Source organism: Kockiozyma suomiensis (assembly GCF_038497685.1).
Source record: "Kockiozyma suomiensis strain NRRL Y-17356 unplaced genomic scaffold V2V93scaffold_7, whole genome shotgun sequence".
NCBI lineage: Eukaryota > Fungi > Ascomycota > Lipomycetes > Lipomycetales > Lipomycetaceae > Kockiozyma > Kockiozyma suomiensis.
The window spans coordinates 599308-613749 of NW_027117670.1; the positions used below are offsets into that span (position 1 = coordinate 599308).

General features: G+C 43.1%; 7 protein-coding genes across 7 annotated transcripts; 5 read left to right on the forward strand and 2 right to left on the reverse strand.

Moving 5' to 3' along the window:
* Positions 1-188: 188 nt before the first annotated feature.
* V2V93DRAFT_370038 (uncharacterized protein) lies at positions 189-1423 on the forward strand. Its single transcript, XM_066910167.1, has one exon. The coding sequence runs from the start codon at positions 520-522 to the stop codon at positions 1321-1323; it is 804 nt and encodes a 267-aa protein (XP_066765805.1). The 5' UTR covers positions 189-519; the 3' UTR covers positions 1324-1423.
* Positions 1424-1508: 85 nt separating this feature from the next.
* On the forward strand, positions 1509-4435 carry V2V93DRAFT_370039 (TLD-domain-containing protein). The gene is made up of 4 exons (XM_066910168.1): positions 1509-2049; positions 2105-2166; positions 2221-3641; positions 3700-4435. Exons 1-4 carry the CDS (start codon positions 1930-1932, stop codon positions 4194-4196), a joined length of 2100 nt encoding a protein of 699 aa, XP_066765806.1. The 5' UTR covers positions 1509-1929; the 3' UTR covers positions 4197-4435.
* Positions 4436-4444: 9 nt separating this feature from the next.
* V2V93DRAFT_370042 (uncharacterized protein) lies at positions 4445-6390 on the forward strand. The gene is made up of 4 exons (XM_066910169.1): positions 4445-4650; positions 4713-4866; positions 4918-5878; positions 5933-6390. Exons 1-4 carry the CDS (start codon positions 4466-4468, stop codon positions 6094-6096), a joined length of 1464 nt encoding a protein of 487 aa, XP_066765807.1. The 5' UTR covers positions 4445-4465; the 3' UTR covers positions 6097-6390.
* On the reverse strand, positions 6086-6555 carry V2V93DRAFT_370043 (uncharacterized protein; the record flags this gene model as incomplete). Its single annotated transcript, XM_066910170.1, has 1 exon — positions 6086-6555. A coding segment is annotated over exon 1 (269 nt), but the record flags the coding sequence as incomplete, so codon positions are not given.
* V2V93DRAFT_370045 (muts domain V-domain-containing protein) lies at positions 6534-10896 on the forward strand. Its single transcript, XM_066910171.1, has 8 exons — positions 6534-7001; positions 7060-7135; positions 7193-7279; positions 7341-7798; positions 7861-9719; positions 9771-9873; positions 9923-10224; positions 10283-10896. The coding sequence occupies exons 1-8, from the start codon at positions 6660-6662 to the stop codon at positions 10665-10667; spliced, it is 3612 nt and encodes a 1203-aa protein (XP_066765809.1). The 5' UTR covers positions 6534-6659; the 3' UTR covers positions 10668-10896.
* On the forward strand, positions 10897-13348 carry V2V93DRAFT_370046 (NMDA receptor-regulated protein 1-domain-containing protein). Its single transcript, XM_066910172.1, has 4 exons — positions 10897-11012; positions 11087-11539; positions 11600-12631; positions 12689-13348. Exons 2-4 carry the CDS (start codon positions 11126-11128, stop codon positions 13298-13300), a joined length of 2058 nt encoding a protein of 685 aa, XP_066765810.1. The 5' UTR covers positions 10897-11012; positions 11087-11125; the 3' UTR covers positions 13301-13348.
* Positions 13301-14062, reverse strand: V2V93DRAFT_370050 (uncharacterized protein). Its single transcript, XM_066910173.1, has one exon. It carries the CDS (start codon positions 13910-13912, stop codon positions 13499-13501), a length of 414 nt encoding a protein of 137 aa, XP_066765811.1. The 5' UTR covers positions 13913-14062; the 3' UTR covers positions 13301-13498.
* Between the last annotated feature and the right edge of the window lie 380 nt (positions 14063-14442).

Consider the following 14442-nt stretch of genomic DNA (forward strand, 5'->3'; position numbering starts at 1 on the left):
CTATGAAGATCTCCAAACCCCGCAAGTGCACGAGTTCTCGGCCAAATGCATCAAATTTAAGGTTTAACACCTCTTCGATCGCGCACCCATAATAATACTAGATTATCTTTATTTTGGCGAGCACGTGCCACCAAGGAAGTGCTCGTCTTGTCTGGCAGCGATCTTCATCATACGCTACCCGATACTACACCTCGACACCACGCGACACCGCTGCAGCATCGCATATCCAGTCTAGAATAGGACTGTGTGATTGTGGGCTGCTGGTACTGGTGCTGCTTCCTGATATTGCTTGACTTGCGTGCTCAAAAGTCATGCCTATTTATCTCCTCATCGTACCGAACTTTGTACAGATGCAGGTACTCCGACGTAGCCAGCATCATAAAGACTTTTTTTTGTTTGGAGGACAAGGGTCAGTGTCTCAGATCACGCTTATCCTACCCTCGTCTTGCTCTAATACCCTCTCCTGCCTCGTCTCTTTTATTTCTTCTCTCTCTCTTGTTCTTGAAATACCGCTTCATCATGACATCCGCAGTCCACCGCCGCCACTGGACGCGCTCTCTGCGCATCGCTGCAATGACCCTCTCTCTGTGTATCCTCTTTTTCCTCGTCGTTCCCTGCAGTCCAAAACCGTATATTGCCGCCGTCTCTCGGCTACCTCCAGAAGCCCAAATGAACACACTTTCAAGCTACCGCAGGGCCAAGCAGGAGAAGATTGACGAAGTGCACGCAAGCTCTAGAACAGCATCTGAGGCTTGCAAGAATGCTGCCGCTGCAGAGGCAGAGGCAAAGCTCAAGCTCGATGCACTCTCACTAAAGTACACCGCCGGTTCAAAAATAAGCCCGCCTGTCATGGCTCCTGTGGCCGCTGGTTCTAACTTAAGAAGCGACATAGTCAAGCCAGAGCCAGGCGTGCCCGATCTTTCTTCACCTATCGTCGATATGGAGGCCGTCCGCGAAACAATCCAAAAAGACATTCCACCGCACGTCATGGAAGATGAGTACGACCAGGACCAGGCTATCCATGAACTCTTTTTGAAGCTCAACGGCGGCAAGGACTTGCGCTCCGCCATTCGCGATCGATATCAATCTGCACAAAAACTGCAGCAGCAGACCAATCTCAAGCGATCTCCTGCGTCGGATGAACCCGAAGGAGAAGTCGGTCTGGATTATTTGCAGTATCTAGAAGACACAATTATAGTCCAGGTTACCGCTGATGATATCGAACCTGCTGGCGTCGATTCGGCACCGAAATCAAGGATAGTAGTGGACAAAAATGGCGAAGATGCGCGACAGCAACATCGAATAGCGGCTCTTACAGAGTAGAAAAATATTGTAATTTGTATTCTAATCTTCGATTATAAAAAAGCATTACTGGTGAATGAAGGTAATGCTATTAATATCATCATTTTAGTAGTACTCTCAACTTTTAACTTCAATAGTCGCCAAATTTATCGCACCTCATTCCATTCGCGTGCTATCGAGCTTCTGTAGATCTCTGGGCGGCTAATCGCGGCATGATCCATAGTTCCCTGTCACTCTTGTATTGATGTCAGTTAACTCGAATGTTTATATAATTATACTTTCTGCTTTGTGAAGGGCCTCGTGTGTGTAGGGCTAGTTCTTTATCGGCAGGCGCGCTATACGCACACCGGTCAAGAACAGCACAAGTCCTTTTATATTGCGCTATATTTCTCGACATTTTAGGCTGTAATAGGACATTGATGAAGACAGGCTTGCATTGGCTGCTGTGAACGGTTTTTGAACGAGGTTTCCAAACGATAAGGAATAGTATACTGGTCGATCGATAGACTGATTAGCAGTGTGCCTAAAACTAATAGCGACGTCATATTACATTGGCACTGCTCAACCGTCATTTTCTTCTCTTCTTTTTGCTCTACCACTACCTGGTAATTTAGCGAGATTTCAAATATGGGCCAGCTTAATAGCAATGAAGCAAACTTGACAAAGTTTACTGCTCAGGAGGTTTCTTCACGGTTTGCCAATAAATGCGGTCAGCAATTCAATGGAATCGAGCTGTGGGCTTTTAAGGTCTGTATCAATGCTGTTGTCCATTAATATAGTGCTGACTGATATTAAATCTTAGGATGTCTTTCGACGAAACGCAAAAGTAGTTGATAGTAAATATTACTGGACTCTAGAGAGCTTGTATGACGACTTCTCTTTTGCCTACTCAACAGCAGTATACTAACTACTTTACAGTATCGGTTTTCTCGAAATTCCCGACTCGGTATCTGAATCTTCTCGAATCCTTTACTCAATGGTTCACTACCTATGTCTGTTTCCATTTATTCGCCCTCGTGATATGCCTATTGCCTTTTCTCAGACAATGCCGACGACGCTTACCTTTGAAAATATGGTTAAGGTCGTCGTACTCTTTACCGGCCGTTACAAAAAGATACTTACTGGAGATTATGATTTCATGAAATTACTTTTTTGCTCGATTGCGCAATATGAGCATGCTATGAGAATTGATACCGAGCACAGAGAAAAAGTAGCGAGTGCAACAGATGAATTGCCAGCTGAGAAAGAAACTCACGAGCCATCGTCTTCTGATAACGCGCCTGAAGTTGATGAGAAAACGGGATTTTGGGATAAAAAATTTGCACAGTTTGACAAATTCACAGATAATCTTTTAAAATCAGACAAGGAGAAGAGACCACTTGACGGTTCATCCGCCTCCATCAACTCCGCTGACGACGAAATACTAGCTGCAAACCTGGACGAAATCGATAGCTGGTTTGATTTAGATCTAATAAAATCATACGACGGCATCAATATTGACGAATTAAAAGTCTCGCCTACATCTCTTTATCATCTTTTTATACTTTTAATGGCTATTGCACCTCTACAAGCACAAGAGTCACTGAGCACTTACGTGGCACATTTTGAAGAGCCGATGCTCTCCAAATACAAGCGTATTGCCAAAACCATGACTCGCTCATTCTCTCCTCAATGGACACTTAAAGATTGTCAGGATGCTGAATATCTACAGACTCACGGTATAAGCTACTCGCGATTTTTTAACGTCGTAAAGTCGGTTATGCCGTTTGCGTTTGATGGATTTGGCGTACTCTTTGAGCATTTCTTATTTAATCGCCGAACAGCGCCGGATACGCCTAAACCACCATCAATCCATGATGAAAATGAAATCCTCGCCGGGCCACCCGTGAATCATCCATACACTTTCATGAATGATCACGATGGTCTTGAAGAGCTTGACGAGTTTGGAGAGGAGCGGAAGGAATTACCGGCTCATTTACGTCCACGATTACCCGAGCCGACGAAGCTGATGAATGCGGGTATGATTGGACAATTAGCGACATTTATGAATACCAATAGTTTCCAGTTATATGGTGGTCTTCGAAAGCTATATGCAGGTTCCGAGGCTGGATTCAGTATGGGTTCTTTTGAACAGAAAGTATTCAAATGGAACGCGCCTACTATCATACTAATTCAGGGATACATGATGGATCCGAACGGGCGAGGCGCGCGCGATCGGGCTTTTCTTGATCAGATTCCGCCAGTTAGATATTCGAATAGTTGCGCTATGGTGAAGCAGCATAATGGAGAGTTGGTTTTTGGCGCTGTTATCAATACGCCTTGGAAAAACTCCAATAAGAGTACGTGTTCTAATATCACCTTTTTGTGTTCGATTACTCTAACACTTTATTTATGCAGCATGCTTTGGGGACAATTCGACTGCACTGTTTCAATTAGAGCCTCTACAGGATGTATTCAAGGCGCGCTCATATAACGAGAACTACGTTTACTTCTCCAAAACGCTCGGTATCGGATTTGGAAATCTCCCGCCAAAGCAAAATACTCATCAAAATAATGGTTTGCCACAGTATGCTTTCGGGGATGTATCGCTCACACTTGAGCCATCTTTTGAATATGGCGTTTTCCGAAACGTTGGGTCAGAGACATTCCAAAGTTCCCAAATCCGAAATAGTGCTGATTTTGAAGATCGATTTGCCATTACAGAGTTGGAAGTTTGGGGGGTTGGTGCTGATGATGTATTACGCGAGCAAGCAAAATTATGGGCATGGGAGGAGAACGAGGCGATGAGGAGAAAAAACGTGAATCTGTCGAAGGACATTGAAGAAAGTAGGGCATTGCTTGAACTGGCTGGCTTGGTTGGCGGAGGCAATCGGTCTGGCGGCAGTGCTGCTTAAGCAATCCGTAGTGTAATTTCCGAGTAGAGGGTATTGTGCATTTTGGGTGAAACAAGTTATTGTAGTGGGGCAATGGTAGAGATTGGGGATATATAGCATTATAGAATAGTAATTTGTATTGGACGTTCATAGTGTTAATTTGGACGCAGAGTCTGAAATCGACAGTATTATAAACTCTCTATAGTTATCCGTGTATTGTTACCCTAAAATAAACTACGCGAGTTGTAATTTCTTCGAAGTGTGTTTACCTTCTATTCGCAAGCACCATCATGCGGATAAGACTAAGATATTCGAAATTTAAGACCAGGTCCCCAGAAGTATACATATCAGATTTCTGTGGTCGTCGCTTATTTCATATCTTGACACCAGTGCACCAGAAGAATGCCGAAGTTGACCCATCGCTAAACATCATCGAGCATATCACTCGACGTGGACTATTAAAAGAAGTGACAGAGTATGCGCGATTTGTTTTATGAGATAATAATAAATAACCTGACTAATTGGGGAAGAAAATAGTGGACAGAATTTAGCAAATGAGCTTCAGGACGGATTAAAAACCACAGTATATTGCGGAGCCGACCCTACGGCCAAATCCCTTCATGTAGGGAATTTGGTACCGTTATTAGGGATGATACATTTTGGAATTCGGGGACATAACATGATCGGTTTGGTATGCTTTGATTAACTATTTCTATGGAACATTGTATTTATATATTGTCAGGTTGGCGGCGCGACTGTCGAAGTAGGCGATCCATCAGGCCGAACTACCGAGCGCACAAAGATGGATGACGGCATTCGATTGAGTAACGAAGAGCACATCTCACTCCAAATGAAGCATATTCTGGAAAATGCAATTGCATACGCAAAATCAAAGGGGTTCACAAATATTGGACAGCTAATTATGACTAATAATGTGTATTGGTGGAAAAATATGACGTTTTTGGGATTTATGGACCTAGTTGGCCGACATCTTCGCGTGCAGGAAATGCTGAAGCGACAGAGTGTCCAAAGCCGAATTTCCTCGGAGGCAGGCATTGGGTTTAACGAGTTCACCTATCAGGCGATGCAAGCATACGATTTCTTCCATTTGTATAATTCTCATGGTTGTCGCGTTCAAATCGGCGGAAGTGATCAGTATGGAAATATTGTGTCCGGAGTTGACCTTACGTCGCGGCTACAGTTTGCACGAGGTCTGGCAAAAGTGCCTACGTATGGTGTAACAACACCGTTACTCACAACTGCCACAGGAGAGAAATTAGGCAAGTCTGCTGGAAATGCCGTATGGCTGGACGCAGAACTTACCAGTCCGTTTGCGCTCTATCAATACTTTGTCAGACTTCCTGATGCTGATGTGGAAAAATATCTCAAGATTCTGACATTGATGCCACTAAATGACATTGAACAAGTCGTAAAGAGTCATGGGCAAGATGAGTCTTTAAGATTTGGTCAACATGCTCTAGCCAAAGAGGTCACTGATATGATTCATGGTATCGGTGCAGGAGACCGAGCTAAGATACAATCAAAGATCCTGTTTGCTACGCCAAATGAACGCGTTGATTTTTCTGCTGATGCCATTATCAATGCATTTAAAGGAGACTCACAGCTAAAATTTTTGCATGCAAATGAGATATTAGAACAGAAATTGACCCAAGTAATCAAACTCGTCGACATTCGTTCGGGAAGTATGTTATCCTGCTCTTTTTTTACCTTGTTTATTGATTCTAACTTGTTTGCAGAAGCAATTAGAGATCTGGTTCTTGGTGGAGGCGTTTATGCTGGACCTCAGTTAACCAGAATCAACGATATAAAAGCTAATGTTACGCCCGAGTTATTAATTGATAACAAGCTGTTACTTCTTAGACTGGGGAAAGCGAACATGCAGTTGATTGCTCTGAAGTAGGTGCTGCGAACACTACTTAGGTGAGATGGTGAGGTGGCATGCGCAAATATCTTTGCATATTTCCCTCTTTTGGGAGGTGGGCTTTGAAGGCTTATAGTAATGAATGTACATAGACCAAAAAATATACATCTGAATATAGTGATCAAAGTGAGGTTTATGCCTGCTAAGCTGGGTAAGGGGGATAAGGGAGAAGACGCGTCGCGGTGCTAGAGCACTCAGAAGATGAATTAGATAGAATATTATCGTCCTCTGGAACAAACTAGACTGAAATATCCAACAATACATAAGGTGTACATATAAACTCTTTGGAAATTGTTAGAAACAGAAATGGGTTAATGAATGAGGTTTGAGCGCGTCGAAACTTTATCTCGCGCGCCATTTGGTCGCGCGTGTCTAAACTCCCGTCTTTAACCTGATTCACATTCTTCTTCCTTGACGCGTCTGTCTGCGCGGTGCTTGCTATCATTATAATAGTTTCCGACTCTCCCACGCGTATTCATTCCCTTTAAGATTATCCGTTCTTTGAATATACCAGATAACCAAGTTTCTCATTGCATTACGTGATGGCACCGGCAGCTAAAGCCGAATCGACACTGGCTTCATCAGCCAAGAAGCAAAAGACTTTAGCAAGTTTTTTTGGAAAGCCCAAAGCAGGAGGGTCCAGTGCAAATTCTTCACCGCTCAGTCAAAAGCAATCTGAATCACAACCAAAGAGGACCATTGTTGAGGCTAGACTTGACAGTGATCCTGTGTTGGAGGAGACTACAGTCAGGAAGATCGACCGGCGCGCGACAGACGCGTTTCCTTCGCCGGATACGCCGTCCGTGAATAATAGTAGTCCTGAACTTGAGAGAGATCAAGAGCAAAGCAGTAGCCAAGTTTCTTTAGGGACTCCTTCAAGAAGGGTATGTTATCTTTCAAAGCTGTATTGGTTGCGACGCGCCAAAACTAAAATATCATTAGACCAAATCACGCGTTCACTATTCTGAGCTTTCGGATGAGGATGATGAAATCGATGCTAGTACGTCAAGAAATGAGAGTAAGTTTTGACAAACTGTCGAACAAAAATTATACATGGGCTAATTAAGTAAATCAGAAAATAAACGCGCTAAGATTGATGCAGCCGACGACTCGGAAGACGAATTTGTTCTCCCAGAAAAGTCTGAAGATAATCCTTCTGACAGTAAGAGTGATTGTCTTTGTGTATTCTATTTTACGAGGTAAATGCTGAGACGTTTATATAGATGTGTCTGATGTGGGCATGGATGAATATGACTCCATGGATGATTTCATTGTCGAGGACGATTTTGACGAAAATGAAGAACCCAAGCCTAAGAAGAAGAAGCAAAATAAATCGTCACCTAAGGCTGAGGCGGCAAAGAGAGCCGACGTAACTCCCAAACCGACCATTCCAGCTAAAACAGGCTCTGCTTTACAATCCAAGTTTGGAGCGTCAGCGAGTTCTATCAAACGCGAGACTTCATCTGCATCTACACCTCAGAGGAAATTGTCCCCTCTTTCAGCATCTAAAGTTACAGAAAAGAAATCGTTTGAAAAGGAAAATGAGGAACGCTATGCTTGGTTAGTCGATGTCAAGGACGCAGATGGGCATCCCGTTGATCACCCGGAGTATGATCCGCGCACACTTTATATACCTAAGTCCGCATGGGCGAAATTCACTGCATTTGAGACTCAGTATTGGGTATGTGTTTTTCTTCTGGGGTAATGAAAATTGTGCCTGCTAATTATAATTTGCTTTTTTAGGAAGTTAAATCTAAAATGTTTGACACTGTCGTATTCTTCAAGAAGGGAAAATTTTATGAGCTGTATGAGCGCGACGCCGATATAGCTCACGGAGAATTTGATTTGAAGATTGCTGGCGGCGGTCGTGCAAATATGCGTCTTGCAGGTGTGCCTGAGATGTCATTTGACTATTGGGCAGCAGCATTCATTGCCAAAGGACATAAAGTTGCCAAAGTAGTTCAGACTGAGACTATGCTTGGCAAAGAGATGCGAGAAAAGGGGGGCAAGAAGGAAGAGAAGATTATAAGACGCGAATTGAGCTGCGTACTTACTGGTGGCACCCTTGTTGATGAGACCATGCTAATGGATGAGATGTCTACTTTTTGTGTTGCAATCAAGGAAGCAATGTCTGAGGATGGGATGCCTGCTTTTGGTGTTTGCTATGTAGACACTGCTACCGGAGCCTTCAGCCTAAATCAGTTTGTCGATGACGTTGATTATAACACTTTCCAAACAGTTATTGCTCAGCTCCGGCCCAAAGAACTGATTCTAGAAAAAGGCGTCATTTCGCCTTTGGCATTTCGTATCATAAAGAATAATACGTCTCCGGGCACAATTTGGAACCACATTAAGCCACGTGTTGAGTTTTGGGCCGACGATATTGCGTTAGAAGAACTTTACCATGGAGGATATTTTCCGGCCGAGAACATTGACGATCGCAGTCAATGGCCGGATATTCTGCAAAATATCGAAGAGCAACCGCTTGCTTTATCTGCCCTTGGCGGTCTTCTTTGGTACTTGAAGCATTTGCGAATCGACAAGGAATTGGTGTCTCTGAGAAATTTCACAAAATACGACCCCGTTCGTGTGTCCAGCTCACTGGTTCTTGACGGACAATCGTTGCAGAATCTGGAAATTTTTGCAAACTCGTTTGATGGAGGAGACCAAGGTACCCTCTTCCGGTTGTTGAACAGATGTATCACGCCATTCGGAAAACGTCAGTTGCGTAATTGGCTTTGCCATCCTTTGCAAGACGTCAATCTAATCAACGCACGTCTTGACGCGGTTGATACTCTGAACAGTAACTACGAGCTGCAAAGCGTCCTCGAGAAAGGATTATCTTCTCTACCTGATCTTGAGCGTCTCGTATCACGTATCCATGCTGATAAATGCAAAGTATCAGATTTTCTCCGTGTCATTGAAGCCTTCGAGCAAATTTATGAATTACTTGTGACACTGCGTACTGAATTTGAGTTAACCGGTTTAATTGACAAGTTAATTGAGACCGTTCCTGATATGGATGAATGTTTGTCGATGTGGCGCGACTCGTTTGATCGGAAAAAAGCTAAAAGTGAAGGTCTGATAGTTCCTGAGCGCGGAGTCGAGGAAGATTTCGACAACTCACAGGATAATATGAACAGAATTGAGGAAGAATTAATGACCTTGCTGCGCAGCTATCGACGACAGTTTAGGTCGCAAGAGATTGTTTTTAAGGACAGCGGCAAAGAGATCTTCTTGATTGAAGTTCCGGCGCGCGTGGCATCAGCAATACCAAAGACATGGCAGCAATTAGGCGGCACACAAAAGATGAAGCGGTTCTGGTCGCCTGAGGTGCGGACTCTTGTGCGTGAAATGCTGGAAGCGCGTGAGACTCACAAGAACATTGTGAGTGAAATGCAGACACGGCTGTATGCCAGGTTTGATAAATATTACAAAACTTGGTTAAAAGCTACGAAATTGGTGTCTAGTATGGACTGCCTGTTGTCATTGGCTAAAACTTCAGTGTCTTTGGGATCGCCTTCTTGTCGTCCACAGTTTGTGGATAGTGAGCGGAGTGTTTTGGATTTCTCAGAGCTGAGACATCCATGTTATTCAAATGAGTATGATTTTTTTTACTCAGGAGCAATTTTTGGGTACTGATTTTGCAATAGTCACGATTTTATTCCCAACAATATCGGTCTGGGAGGCGAACAACCTAATATCACTCTCCTGACTGGAGCTAACGCAGCCGGAAAGTCTACAGTTTTAAGAATGGTGAGTGATATCTTTTACCAAGTCATATGCTTTTGCTGACAAAAAATAGACCTGTGTTGCTGTGATCATGGCCCAGATCGGATGCTATGTCCCCGCTGAATCTGCTCGTATGACTCCTGTAGACCGAATCATGACTCGTCTTGGAGCCAACGACAATATTTTTGCCGGACAAAGTACATTCTACGTTGAACTATCTGAAACCAAGAAGATGCTTTCACAGGCTACTAACCGGTCGTTACTTGTTCTTGATGAGTTGGGGCGTGGAGGAAGTAGTTCGGATGGTTTTGCAATTGCGGAGTCGGTGTTATACCATATCGCAACTCATATTGGGAGCTTGGGATTCTTTGCAACGTACGTATTTTTATTAATGATCTGCTTCAGTAAATTAGCCTAACAGGAAATGATGTAGTCATTACGGAACGCTTTCAGCTAGCTTTACAGGCCACCCGGAGGTGGAACCTAAGCGTATGGCAATTCTGGTAGACGAAAACGAACGCAAAGTTACGTTCTTGTACAGGCTTGAGAACGGCATCTCACCCGGGTCATTTGGTATGCACGTAGCATCAATGTGTGGCATTGACCGTAAGATTGTAGATGAAGCCGAGGTTGCTGCCAAGAACTTTGAGCATACATCGCAAGTAAAGAAATTGCTTGAGACAACTAATGATGGAAAATTTATTCCGCTGGGATTGCAGAGCGATTTCAGCTGGTTGATGAAGCTTGCAGATGGGCAAGATGAAGGGGATAGACATTTGAATTTGGGCACCATTTTGAAGGAAATTGACGCTCTGTGAATGTTGAATATTGATTACTAGAGCAGTTTGTGTGGTGCTGCTTTGCTATATTTTCGATGATGAAGTTGCGATTTCTGGTGTATTAATAGAAGAATACAACAATGCTGTCAGGATAGGATAGCATTAGCTTATTAGTTGTATTGGCGATGCAGTTACCAATTAGGGAGAAAAACTATTAAAACCCCCTTTTAAGTGGTTTTAGACTTCTCAAGAGCGAAAGAGGTCAATAAAAAAGTTACTCTGTAGAACAGAAACATCGTAATTTACTTTTTACATTTCAATTTAACATAAACGAACTCGATCTCTTTAGTTGGGCGGTCGGAGACGGTTTTTTTTTTTTTTCTGGTAAGTTCTTTTTTCATTGCGAATTCTACCATTGTGCAGATTTGAGCTAATTGGTGGTGATTATCCTCACTTAGTCTAGATATACATCCGCAAAGTAACACTGAAAGAATCCAATGTCAGCTCGGCAAGTGCCTAAACAGCGCTATTTGGCGCCCAAGGAGGCTGCTAGTTTCCGACAGGTTCTCAAATTATATGAGACGCATCAGTACAAGAAAGCAATCAAGGTAGCCGACACGATTCTGAAGAAGTATCCCGAACATGGCGAGACTCTAGCGATGAAAGGTCTGATTTTGACATTTCTTGATCAAAGATCGGAAGGTCATGAACTTATCAAGTTGGGATTAAAAAACGATATTTCGAGTTTTATTTGCTGGCACGTTTACGGATTATTTCACCGGACGGAAAAGAACTTTGACGAGGCTGCGAAATGCTATATGCGAGCCCTGAAATTCGATCCCGGAAATGGAAATATTCTAAGAGATCTTTCTTTGCTACAAATGCAAATGCGAAATTTTGATGGATTTGTCGTACGTCATGCAAGCATCAGTTGGCGGATCATTGCAAGTCACCAGCTAACAAGTTTTTAGACCTCTCGTAAACAGATTCTCTCTCAGCGCCCTGAAATTCGCCAGAATTGGACCGCACTGGCAGTCGGATACGGTATGATGGCGAATTACGATTTAGCGGAAAGCATTCTTCAGAAATATGAAGACGCAATGACTGAACCTGCCAAGCCTGACGATACTGAACACTCTGAGTTACTGTTATTCAAGAACTGGGTTATTTATCAGCGTGGAGATATTCAACGTGCTCTTGATGATCTAGAAAAGATTTCTGCGTTTGTACTTGACAAACTCTGTGTACTAGAGTACCGCGCCAAATACTTATTAGAGCTCGGCCGATTAGAGGATGCCGCCAAGGTGTACAGAAAACTTATTAACCGAAACCCCGACTCAAAGGAGTATTTCGTCGGCTTGGAGAAAGCGACTGGTGTTACTGATAACATACCTAGACGCAAAGTGCTCTATAATGAACTTGCAAAAAAGTTCAAGCGCAGCGATGTTGCAAAATCGACACCTCTGTACTTTCTTGAAGGAGATGAATTTCAGGCGGCAATGAGTGACTATCTGACTGGATTGCTGTCGCGCGGAGTACCTTCGGCCTACGTGAATATGAAGCCTCACTACGCCAACGAGGTCAAAGTGAAAGCGATTGAAGACTTTGTATTGAAATATTTAAGCACCGTCATTGCTGATTCTTCAAACGGATCCCCTTCTAACGGCAATGGAACTACCAATGGAACTTCTGAAAATACGCCCAGTACATATCTGTGGACTGTGTTATATCTAGCTCAGCACTATTCCAAGATAGGTGATCAAACCAAGGCCACGCAATATATCGAGAAGGCAATTGAGCACACGCCAACATTAGTGGAGGCTTATATGGTCAAAGCAAAGATTCAAAAGCGAAGCGGTGATTTGCAAGCCGCGTGTGAGACGATGAATCAGGGCCGTGAACTTGATCTACAGGATAGGTTTGTTAATTCCAAAGCGGGTAAATATTATCTGTTAGCGAATAAGAATGAGCAGGCTGTAAATACTATCAGTTTATTTACAAAGGTAGAAAGTTTGAGTATTTTCTGGATGAGATTCACAAGCTAACTAAATGGATTATAGAATGATGGACCAGGAAAGGGAGTTGGTGATTTGCATGAGATGCAGTGCCTCTGGTTCATTACTGAACAGGGTGAAATGTTTGCCCGTCAAGGAAAGATTGGATTGGCTTTGAAACGCTTTCATTCGGTGAAGAAAATAGTGGATGATTGGTGGAATGATCAATTTGACTTTCATCAGTATGCTACTAGACAAGGAACTGTTCGGACATATATTGACCTGCTCAAATGGGAAGACTCGTTACACAGTTGGTCGTTCTACACACGCGGAGCCGAAGATGCTATCAAAATGTATATTTCGTTGTATGATACACCCAAGTCTGCGCGAGCAGCAGCGGAGTTAGAAGGCCTTAGCGAAGAGGAAAGAAAGAGAGTGATTAAGAAGATGAAACGCGATCGTGCAAAGGAAAATAAGAAGCTTGAGATTGAGAAAGTTTCCGAAAAGGATGATGATCCTTTGGGAAAGAATCTCGAAAACACAGCAAATCCTTTGGAAGATGCGATGGTGTTTTGGAAGCCGCTAAGTGGGCTGAAGGAGTGGGAGTCTTTGGGTGAAGAAATCAAGAAACGGATGGATGTTGCGAAAGAGCCCGAAAAAGTTGTCGCAACAGCATGATGTAGTATAGTCTAGCATTCTGTTTAATGTGAATCTCTCTCTATTGAATATGTAAGCAACCGTGCACTGTCAATTCAGTGCGCATCCTCTTCGTACACCGCAGATACATACTACCTACGGCTTGACAAAATACTTATTATCGCAATTACCCAAAACTCCTTCTAATGCCAGAATAAAAAAAAACGAAAAGCAAGACAGCTATCGCAACACAACATTGGCGCTTCTCAATTGTAGATACTGCTGATCCACACCAGGCGGAAGATGCTTTATTACCTCATATATCTCTTTATTATGATACCGCATTCCATTGCCTGGCATCCTATATGGCGCTTTAAGACCAGTAATATCGCACCACCATTTACGCGGTACAACTGATGGCGGAGCCTCCACATTCATATAAGTTGGTGTATCGACTAAGGCCGCTGTTCTTGCTTCATCGGGAAGCGATTGGATACGCTTTATTTCGTCCGAGACGATCTGCTTTGAGTTTTTGATTCGCCGTGTTGGAGTCTTATGGCTTGGATTTCGAAATGGTTTAGGCGCCATAGTAATATCCGCATCAAAGAGAGTAAATTGAGCGGATCCTGAAGAAGGCGGTGTTGTGGATGCCATGGCAGCTATTTGATATGTATCCTTCACTGGCTTGCTGTGGTCGCAAAGGTCCCTTTTCAATCTCGGTCACGTGACTATATGCATATAGTCACGTGAGTCACGTGTAATTACGTGATTACGCGGCTGAAACCAGGATCAGTCCACTCTGACGTAGTTTGTCGGCTGTTCCTGCAGCGCCGCTCTCAACCCTTTATACTCTATTCAGCGACGATACAACCTTCCATACAGAAGACACATAATTTTTAAAAAATTTATTTAGAATATAGACATTTAAAAGAAAATTGAGACTGGAAAACCATGCAGCATAAATAGAAGCAAAACTAATATTGCCGGAACTAATCAACAAACAATAACAGCCGAATGGAAAAGGAAAAAACACCGGTTATAAAAAAAATTCCCAAGATTTTACAGCTACCCGCAACAAATCGATCTTCAAAGATTCACTAAGATGGGGTGAGAAACAGAACTCCTCGAAATCAGCGAGAAGCTTGATGAATTAGTTCATATACAATTCAGATTGATAGATGTCG

Coding starts and splice junctions, on each gene's coding strand:
- V2V93DRAFT_370038 (XM_066910167.1), top strand. CDS start 520: ATGACATCCGCAGTCCACCGCCGCCACTGGACGCGCTCTCTGCGCATC.
- V2V93DRAFT_370039 (XM_066910168.1), top strand. CDS start 1,930: ATGGGCCAGCTTAATAGCAATGAAGCAAACTTGACAAAGTTTACTGCT. Junction 2,050..2,104: donor TCGAGCTGTGGGCTTTTAAG/GTCTGTATCAAT, acceptor ATTAAATCTTAG/GATGTCTTTCGACGAAACGC. Junction 3,642..3,699: donor TTGGAAAAACTCCAATAAGA/GTACGTGTTCTA, acceptor TTATTTATGCAG/CATGCTTTGGGGACAATTCG.
- V2V93DRAFT_370042 (XM_066910169.1), top strand. CDS start 4,466: ATGCGGATAAGACTAAGATATTCGAAATTTAAGACCAGGTCCCCAGAA. Junction 4,651..4,712: donor CTATTAAAAGAAGTGACAGA/GTATGCGCGATT, acceptor GGAAGAAAATAG/TGGACAGAATTTAGCAAATG. Junction 4,867..4,917: donor GACATAACATGATCGGTTTG/GTATGCTTTGAT, acceptor ATATATTGTCAG/GTTGGCGGCGCGACTGTCGA.
- V2V93DRAFT_370045 (XM_066910171.1), top strand. CDS start 6,660: ATGGCACCGGCAGCTAAAGCCGAATCGACACTGGCTTCATCAGCCAAG. Junction 7,280..7,340: donor TGAAGATAATCCTTCTGACA/GTAAGAGTGATT, acceptor ACGTTTATATAG/ATGTGTCTGATGTGGGCATG. Junction 10,225..10,282: donor AGCTTGGGATTCTTTGCAAC/GTACGTATTTTT, acceptor GAAATGATGTAG/TCATTACGGAACGCTTTCAG.
- V2V93DRAFT_370046 (XM_066910172.1), top strand. CDS start 11,126: ATGTCAGCTCGGCAAGTGCCTAAACAGCGCTATTTGGCGCCCAAGGAG. Junction 11,540..11,599: donor GAAATTTTGATGGATTTGTC/GTACGTCATGCA, acceptor ACAAGTTTTTAG/ACCTCTCGTAAACAGATTCT. Junction 12,632..12,688: donor CTATCAGTTTATTTACAAAG/GTAGAAAGTTTG, acceptor AATGGATTATAG/AATGATGGACCAGGAAAGGG.
- V2V93DRAFT_370050 (XM_066910173.1), bottom strand. CDS start 13,912: ATGGCATCCACAACACCGCCTTCTTCAGGATCCGCTCAATTTACTCTC.